This window comes from Thermobia domestica, chromosome 8, assembly GCF_964235325.1.
Source record: "Thermobia domestica chromosome 8, izTheDome1.hap1.1, whole genome shotgun sequence".
Lineage (NCBI taxonomy): Eukaryota > Metazoa > Arthropoda > Insecta > Zygentoma > Lepismatidae > Thermobia > Thermobia domestica.
In genome coordinates this window covers 83,398,169-83,408,560 of record NC_137461.1, presented here as the reverse complement: position 1 = coordinate 83,408,560, position 10,392 = coordinate 83,398,169, and the positions used below count along the sequence as shown (strand labels likewise).

At 32.2% G+C, this 10,392-nt stretch overlaps 1 protein-coding gene across 1 annotated transcript; it reads right to left on the bottom strand.

The window, feature by feature from the left end:
• Positions 1–1,368: 1,368 nt before the first annotated feature.
• LOC145692197 (uncharacterized) lies at positions 1,369–8,487 on the bottom strand. The gene is made up of 3 exons (XM_081767496.1): positions 8,356–8,487; positions 5,120–5,241; positions 1,369–2,443 (listed from the first exon to the last, which is right to left on the bottom strand). The coding sequence occupies exons 1-3, from the start codon at positions 8,485–8,487 to the stop codon at positions 1,369–1,371; spliced, it is 1,329 nt and encodes a 442-aa protein (XP_081623622.1).
• Between the last annotated feature and the right edge of the window lie 1,905 nt (positions 8,488–10,392).

The following is a 10,392-nucleotide window of genomic DNA, read 5'->3' as shown; positions in this document are numbered from 1 at the left end:
GGCTTTCTTGATAGAAGTAGGGCATCGGTCGAAGCTTGTTCGAAGTGGCGGACAGCGGGTTTCCAAGTAGAGGAAATTTGGGAATCTGTGGGAATCGATTAAGATATTTTTTAAATCAAGATACAGAGGTTAATTAGTTAAGGCTGAAAGAACTTCGATGACAGAATTTTGATAATATGTATATATGTATATTTGCACTTTTTATTCAAAAAATAAATTAATATCAATCCTACAAGTTTTATATATTAAATATATATATCTCAGAGCAAAAACCTACAACCTTAGTTTGATAGATTAAAATTAGATTTCAGCTAAAACCTTTGGTTGTAGGAGAAGAAGAGGATTAAGACAATTGATTTTATTATAAAAGGTAAGATAAAAGCAATGCTTTATGAGAGAAGCATTATATTTAATTATGTATGGGCCTGTTACACGCTATGCATTTGAGGTTATAAAGAAGAACAGGTTAAACCACTAACATCCTTAAGTTTTCATTGAATTACTATCAAAATCTAAACTACTTGTCATTTGTTGCAGATGAGAAGGTACGAAGCCCAAAACGTTGGGACTGTTGGATGCCTATTTTCTCAGTTCAAAACCTCCTTTGTGGAACAATACACTGAGTTGTTCTCGTAACTGAATTGTTTCACTCAGCTGGCACCACTGATTAAGTCATCAACAAAAAAAGTCTTGCATTACTACAGCCGCTGCAATAGAAAATGATTCTTCATATTTCGATAATTTTTGCAAACTTTTCACTGCTAAGTATGATGCTGAAGCTGTACCATAAGTTACGTCGCAAGCTTGTAGGCCTAATTCTTGATTGGAAGATTAGGTTTTCCACGCCACACAATTCGCTGGAAGTCTCTATGCTCTGGTTGGATGCTCACCTATCTATACATTTTCTCAATATCAGCAGTCAATGCCATATTATGTTGTATAAAATGGACAAGTAATGGAATTAAGTCACACTGCAACCTAGGTCCGACAAGTAACTTATCATTCAATGACACATTAGATGATGTTTTACAACTACCATCATTTTGTTGTAGAACTGGAATCTTTTAGCACTACTTGATGTGGTAGACAACACATTTTACTGTTTGGTTTCAGTATTTCACTTTCTGGAATAATTTCCATATGTCCCAGTACCTCACACTCATTCATCAGATCTACATATTTGACACATTTTAGGCCTCTTCTTTAACCGACTTTCTACTTGCATAAGGCGTTTAATTGCCACTTCACGTGACCCACCAAGTATTGCACTGTTATCACGAAACGGTAATTGCACATGAAACCTGCCTGTCTCATTTGTTTGATGGGTCTTCTCGAAATAAATTTCACACTGTTTTTCTTCTGACGACATTATATTTTGTGTAGGAATATCTTCCAATTCCCAAAACTGTTGCAAAATTCGTTGCACTGGATGTGATATATTGATGCTGTGAATTTCTTATATTGCACTTGATTGTCACCAATAGAACCAAACAACACCCATCCTAATTTGGTGTTCACTGCTACAGGAGAACAATTAACACCACTATACACACACACCAATAGCAATTGAGGGTAAATATCTGCATCCAATAACAGATCAATTCTATCAGGAACATTAAATTTCGGATCTGCTAATGTTAACTTGTTAACATGCGACAGCTGCTTGTTTTTATGAATATGCCGTTTGGGTAACATACCTGTTACCTTTAGCAACACTAACGCTTCTACAGAAAATTCTGGTTTAACATCATAACTTGATGTAAACACAATATTAACCACGCCTTTTGCCCGAGCAACATTACTGGAACTCAGTCCCGAAACATGTACATACACAAGCTGTTTTGTAAACCAAGCCGTTGTGTGCAGTTTTCTGATATAAATTTTTTCACTGGCTGAATCTAACAAGGCTCTCACAGGTTGTGAATTACCATATGAATCCTTCATAATCAGTACTGCAGTTTGTAATAACACAGCATGTTGCACATTCGATTCACTTGAAAAATGAGTCCCCACTGAAACACCAGAATTCTGTTTATTTGGAAAATGAAGTAAAGTATGATGACGCTTTCCACACTCACGATACGATGTTGATTTGCAACTGGACAACTTACGATTAGATTGTAAACAATTAAAGAACAATGCTTTGTTTTCCACTAAGGAATGACGTTCCTCAACTGATAGCGAAAGAAAGTCACCACAGTTATGCAAAGGTTGATTTTTGCTTTTACACTGACAACACGAAAATTGAACTGAAGCATGATGCGCTATTGTTGTTTTTTTATTACCCTTGCTTGGCTCACTAGGTGGGGTTGACTTTGTATTGGAAGTACTACTTGCCAATTCACGACACCTATGATCTATAAATTTCAGCAATTGGTTGGAAGTTGGAAGTTCATTGTCTGACAATGCGAGTTCCCACTGTCTTTTTGTTTCACTAACTTCTCTGTTACATTAAATATGAGCAGAGGATCCCATTCATTTACTTTTATGTTCAACACCGATAACGATCGCACACACACAACACTTGTATCGAACTACCGACGCAACGCGCCAGCTGATTCTTGCTGCACTTGACCTTGACTTACAAAGCGCCGCAAGATAGACGTGACTAATTCTAGTTTATTTTAATACCTAAAATTTCACAGCATCCAAGCTTCTTTAAAGTTATCATTAGTTATGTGTATAGATTGAATAAGTGTTGCTGCTTCACCTTGCAGACTAGTTTTTAAGTACTGAAGTCTTTGTGCACCCGTCAATTTTTCATTATTATGCACTGCTGCGATAAACAAATCACGAAACGAAAGCCAATCATTTAAGTTCCTGCTAAAGCATGGCAACTGCAATTTTAGAAGTCGAATTTCTGTTGTGTTTTTTTGATTATTCACATCACTAGAAGAAGCGTGAGATATTTTACTACACACTTCCACTAATTCACGTTAAGTTTTGTACGTCTATCTTAAATAGCAGCAAGCTCTTCTTCTTGCATCAAATAAATTTCGTCTTTGGCACACAAGTTACTTGCTAGAAACAAAAGCTCATTTGTTTCGCGTGACAGTTCACTTACTTTGTTTTAGTACACCTGAACTACACTAATATCTTCCTGTTCTGTGATATTGTTTATACGGTTTTCAGCACAAGTGACATTACCTCTTAAAACACGCTTTCGTGAATTGTAAGCTTTCATTGTTGCCCACAGTTTTTTCTTTCTTTGTAAACACACGAGTCTTAGCACGTAGGTCACATAAAACACATAAACACGTATTGACATCTGGTCAGGAGGACCACTCTTTTATGATGGACTTTATAATAAAACCCTGGTTTGTTCTGTAATAGTTCGGTTTAATAATAATAATAATAATAATAATAATAATAATAATAATAATAATAATAATAATAATAATAATAATAATAATAATAATAATAATAATAAAGAATTTTATTGTCGTTAAGCTATACATAGCAATAGACAACGTCAAAATGTGATACAATATTGATACGTAAGTATAAATAAATAATGATCTATAACTAAATTAATGATGAAATGACATTACAAAATAAATTACAATAACAATATACATTTTAAATACAAGCTCAACACGAGACTACAAAATACGTTACACTTCTATTGAACAATTAAAATACTCCTGTAAAGAATAAAAGGGCGTTGCAACTAACCAATTGTATAGCTTACTTTTAATCTATCTATATGTTCATCTTTTAGTGATGCAAGCAACTTGTTATAGTTTTATTCCAATTGTCTCATAACTATTTAATGATTTGGACAGTCGTTGATATGGTACATTTATGAATTTACTACTTCTAGTATTATACGAGTGGATGTCTTTTTTTATTTTTTATTTTTATGGCTACTAGATCATTCAGCAAATTTATTCCAAAAGTGTTTTTGATTTCTTTTTTAAATAAAGGTATTACTTTTGTGTCCTTTATATCTTTTGGCAGACTATTATAAGTTTGTGTAATGTTATGCTTAACGCTATTTATAGCATACTTTGATGTATTAACATTATCAATATCAATATCATTATTTTTTCTAGTATTATAATTATGTATCTCTTTCCTCTTTATTAAAAGTAGATTACTATGTATATTATTTGAAAGTGCATTATAGACATACATACAGGATTGAATTTTAATTAATAAATCGAATGGCAGTATATTTGATTCCATAAATAAACTCTTACTTGGATAGTCCATAGGTCGACCATACATTGCTCTAATGGCTTTCTTTTGTAATATTATGAGTGGTTGTATTTTTGATTTAGTAGCATGTCCCCAAATATACACAAATATATCAAATGACTTTGTATATATGCATTGTATACCATTCTTTTTAAGTTCGTTGTTAGGGTTTTTCTAAAGCGGTACATAATACCTACAATAGGAGTTATTTTATTTTCTAAATTTTTAATATGTAATTCCCAAGTTAGATGTTGATCTATTATTATCCCTAAATATGTAGTGTATTCGACTCTTTTCACCTCCAAATTCTTAATTTCAATTTTGTTAGAAAGAATTATCTTTGACAACGGCTTGTGAAAAATTATATGAGACTTTTCTAAATTTAATGACAACGAGTTTATGCATAACCAATGTTATAATGTAGATAAGTATTATTTAATGTATGTTATCAGTTTCTCTACAGTACCAGCTTTATAGAATAGCACTATCACCAGCAAATAAAGTTATTCTACCTCTTAGATTAAGCAGATGAACATCATTTACATAAATTAAAAACAGTAACGGTCCCAATATGGAACCTTGTGGAACACAATACTCTATTTGAGCCTCATTACTTTCTCTTCCATTTACTAAGACATATTGTGACCTATTAGACTAGTAACTTTTAAACTATGAAAGAGATATACCTCTGATTCCTAAATTTTCTAGCTTTGGGAGCAATATATTATGTTTGAGTGTATCAAATGCTTTCTTTAAATCAATAAACAATCCTGCTGCAAGTTTATTGCTATCCAAACATTCCTGAATTTCCGTATATCAGTTACAGCATTTAAGGTACTTGATTTTTCCTAAAACCATATTGATATTTATAAAAATAATTTTAGACTCTAGTTAAGTTACCATTGTATTATGTACATACTTTTCAATTAATTTGGAAATGCAGCTTAATACTGATATTGGCCTATAATTATTCGGATTTAACTTATCTCCACCTTTGTAAATTAGAATGACTGGCAGTTTTACATTGCATTGGAAATTTACCTAGAATAAAGGAAAGATTTACTAATTCAGATAAATTATGACTTATGGTGTACTTGCAGTTTATTAAAAAATTCACTATGTAATCCATCTTTTGTCTGTCTTTTTTCTTGAGCGAACTAATAATTCTAATAATTTCCATGTGGGTAACTGGCGTAAAAAAGAATAAGCGGTTGTATAGTATACCCGTATTCAAAGCTGTATTTTCCATTAAGGGTATCTTTGATGCTAGTGTTTTACCAACATTTGCAAAATGATCGTTCAACACATTTAGTATACGTTCATTATCAACTAAGGTATTTCCTATTTCCAATTGTATACAATCTATATCATTATTTATCTTATTAGTTAATATTTCGTTAACAACACCCCAAAATTTCCTACTGTCAGACAAAGGTTCCTGTATTTTTTGTGATAATACTCGCTCTTCAGTTGCCGTCTCGACTTTGTTACCATATTTGTAAGTTTTCTATGCTCATTACGTATATCTATATTATCTGGGAATTCTTTAATTAAAGAGTAATATTTATCTCTCATTTTTACTAATCTTAACAATTCCTTGTTTATCCAAGGAGACTTAAGTTTATATCCTTTCCTAGAGACCTTATGCGTACATTTATACTTAGATATTTCAATTCCATCTGACATATACTTTATCAATTTACCGTATTGTTCATCAATACAATTAGTAGCTAAAGAAAGATTTGTAGTCCTAAAATAATTATTTAGTTTATTATAATTTATTTTAGGTAAACATGAATGTTCCATATTGTTTACATAATATTGTACTCGTTGAAATATGATGTTACATATTAATATATTATGGTCACTTATATCAGCTAATATATTATTAACGGAAACCACTTAAATCGTTTACTAATACATGATCTATCAGGGTTCTACTGTTATCAGTCAGCCTGGTCGGATATTTAGTATTTGCCTGAAAGAAACCATAATTTCCACAAAACTACATATTTCAAAGTTTCAGTTGAATCTCTGTTTAATGTGTCAACATTAAAGTCCCCTACCATTAGAATGGATGAATTTTTACAACTAGTTAACACAATCTCCATGTCATCTAACAGTTCATTAACCATATCCTTGTTTGGATTATATATACTAAAAAGCATTAAATTTTTCGAGATAAATTTTATCTGTATTCCTAGTATACTATACGCTTTATCTATAATATATAATTGTCTACAAATTAATTCATTACTGATATAACCAAGTATTCCTCCACCACGATTATAGTTCTTACAAACATAGAACTTATTATAGTTATTAATATTATAGTATTCAATTTCACCAGAATACAACCATGTCTCAACAATAATTATAACTTTTACAATATGTATTCTATGTAACACTAGTTCTAATTCATTAATTTTCTTTCGTATACTTCTAGCATTTAAATATAAAATTGAAAAAGTTTTCCTATTTGAATAAATACAGTTTTTTGCATACTGTTCTGTATTGTCAAAACTATATTCATACAGACTGATACGTAAATCTACGTGTTCATCCATATTTAGCTTTTGTGACTGGACAAAATAAAGGTAAAAATGAAATTCGAAAAATTTCATGTCAGCCACTTTATAAATAAAAATCATATGCAAAAGAAAACATTACGAATAAGAAATTTTCTCGGCTAAAATTTTATATATCAATAGGAACAAACGTGAGCTAGTACATGGATAGCAAGATTTGCAAATGTTATTATTTTCTTTAACGTAAATTTTTATTAGTGGAATAGTCCAATTGTTATTATTTTATTTTGATAGTTGTCACATTCCCTTAATAGTCTTTCGTCGTTCTATTATGAAAGGTTATTACAGTTTACGTATGTTTGATCTTACCGGCCCTCTCCGCATGATCTCTCGATGAGTCTTAAGTATTTTCACCAAATAGTTCATTCAATGCAAAAATCACTCACATTCAGCACAACTCAGAAAACATTCACAATGCATTCATGTTCGTGTCCAAATCCTGCCGCTGAGGCGTTTATGTCACTAATTACTTCAGCACAGCCTATCACTCACATTCACAATGTTGAAATTCGTATGCAGATCCTGTCGATGAGACGTTTATATCACTAATTACTTTAGCACTGTCTTTCTAATCGCTGTCACTGGTCGTATAGTACTCCCACACTATACTCCACGTTTTATTAATGAAACTAATGAATTGTTTTTTAAAATAATGAGAATGGACGCATTCTTTTTTGTAGTGATCGTTTGGCGTCCCTCTTCAATCTGTTCTCTCCGTTCACTCTATTTTTGTTTTTCAGAAACATTTACAAATTTTCAAATGCAAGCCCACCCTCGTTTCCTATTGGTTGGGAAAACTATTTAACATTTTTAAACTGGACAGAAGATAGAAACAAACAGGAGACTTCGTTGGTGGCGACTTAATACATTATTGGCTTGTCAGTGGATGAAGGACAAGAAAGTGAAAAAGGACAGAAAGTTAGGAAAACGAGAGGGGAGTTGGGGTGTGGACTTTTTTTAACGTTGTGGAGAGTGACTGGACACAACTGGTAAGAAAACGGTTTGGATGGGATGAGCGCCAGCAATAAAATGGCCAAACCTACGCTTAACTGAAATTAGAGCAATAAATAAATACTGAATAAATATTAATAATATGATTGATAATATGTGCACTGGCACACTTTCTTTACAATTCCCAGTGTCTGTCTTCCCGATTTTTCTTTTGTTTCTCTTGTTTTCTAGGCTGATCTTAATTTGTAGTATAAATATTAGTTCTAAGTAACACTTATCCATAGTCATTTCGGGATACTTCTCTTTCATACAACATTTTCTATGTTAGGTATTCCTTTTCTTGGAAGCCACACACTTTTTCTTTCTTTTTTGGCAAGGTATACAAACTTTGGGTTTCCCTTTTTTTCCGAACAATGATTTTGTTCATGATTTTTTGTCCACAAATTATACAAGTTGGTTTGTCATCCTTGCAGAACCTTTGGGTTTGTCCTAAATCAAGACAACGAAGGCATCTAGGAATTGAAACGAAATCTTTGATTGTTAGGGCTTCGTATAGATGATATACTCTATTTGTATGAAGTAGTTTTTTATAGATTTCATTGGGTGCTTCAATTACCAAATGGCGGCACCTGGTGTCATTCTTTGGTCTTGCTCTGAATGTCGGCTTTACTTCTTTCTTTGCCAATTCCACATCGTTATCTTCCAAGTTTTGCTCAATAATTGTAGACACAATATCTGCGTCTTTCATTTCTGCCGGTACCTTGTATATAATAGCCAATGGTCTTTTCTTCCTTTTTTCTTCAATTTTGAATTCTTCCATCACCTTTTTATTTTTTGATGTTTTTCTATATCTTCTTTAGTTTCTGTTTCGACTATCAGTGATCCACCCACCGGCTTGACAGAAACAACTTTAACTCTTTCCTTAATTGGACTAAAAGACTTCACAAGCTTGGTTTGAAGATCTTTGATGGACTCATTCTCCTTCCCTTTTAGAAATATGACTGGCTTTTGTTTGGCTATTGCCTCTTTAATTGCTCTTGCTCTTACCATCTCATGTTTTTTTTACTATCTCTACAAAAGTTTTTGTTTTGGGATCAGCAATCGTGCATGAATATTTTGATTTCTTATTTTTTCATCAGCAATGACTAGTTTGGTCTTAAATTCCTCGTTTTCGTCCTTCAGTTTTAGATTTTCTTCCTTAATATGATCAATGATTCCCTCCATCCTGGATTGATAGATGAGCCATTTTGTTAGTCCTTCTTTAACTGCATCTATTTTGGCTTTGCCTTTTTTTTACGTCGAGTGTATTATCAATAAACTTGAGTGCTTCTTGATAATTACTCATACCTATAGACCAACTGTGAACCTCACTCTGAACACCTGAGTTTTCTTGTTCTTGTTCACCTTCTTCTCGTGATGTTCGGGGGAGAATTGACACTTCTTCTTTTTTGTTTGCTGCTCGCGGGCGTTGATTTAAGTTGACCATAATCATCTCTTCATAACTACCAAAACTACCCTTGGGTCTTCTTTCGTCCGACTGACTCATGTTAGTCTTTTTTTTTAATCCTCCACTTTCCCCTGCCTTTGCCATTTTATATGGTCTTATTAAATGGCAGACGCTACTGCCTCTTACTCCTAATTCTCTCTCTACTACTTTTTCGTATGATTTCTCTCCTATTTTTATGATTGGCCTCAGTTAGGGTGAGGCGAGGCTTACCCATTATTGGCATGATACCTAAAACAAAATTTAAATCATGCCCTATTCTTTATTTTTTCTTTCTTTTTCTTATTGTTTTTATTTCCTTTTTTAAAAAAAGTGAAAAGATACACAAAGGCACACACACACACACACACACACATACATACATACATACATACATACATACATACATACATACATACATACATACATACATACATATACATGAGCAGGAAACAACTTGCATAATATGTAAAGGTATGAGCTGAAAAGAGAAAAGAAATAATTAGTAAATAATTTAAACAAGTATTACCAGGATCTTTTTTTCTTTAAATAGTTATCTCCCCTGTATTAATTTATTTCTTGATGTTATTTATATCTGTCTTTCCCACTAGAAAAGAAAGTTCTTTGAAAGGAAATTGGACTTCCAGATTTCCAATTTTTCATTAGTTGTTAGTTCTGGAAATCAATATCAGAACTGTTTTGGTCTATCTGAATTTCTCTCACCAGCTTTGTAAAGTCTTCTTATTTTCTCTCTTCTTTTAAAACACTTGTTATATTTTAAAATCCTGCCACCACTAGCAAAACACTAAACAAGGCACTATACACTAACACTAACACAAATAAAGAACGTGAGGTTTTAAGTTCTGGAATTGTCATCAGAACTCAGTTTTTTTTTCTGTTTGATTAGTTTTATTTTCTTCTAATTCTTTATTTCTTTATATTTACAATGTAGGATGTGGGTCTTGTTAATTTCTTCTTCTTTCATCGTTTCTTTCCTTCCACAAGCTTCTTGATACATGTCTTGCAACAAATTGTAATTTTCCTACTTTCATTTTATCGTTTATTATAGTTTGTATATTACCCCTTTTTAATTAGTCTCTTATTTCTCTTATTTTGTTATTTGTTATATAATTATTGCAATTCCAGAAGACATGTTCTGGTGTTTGTACT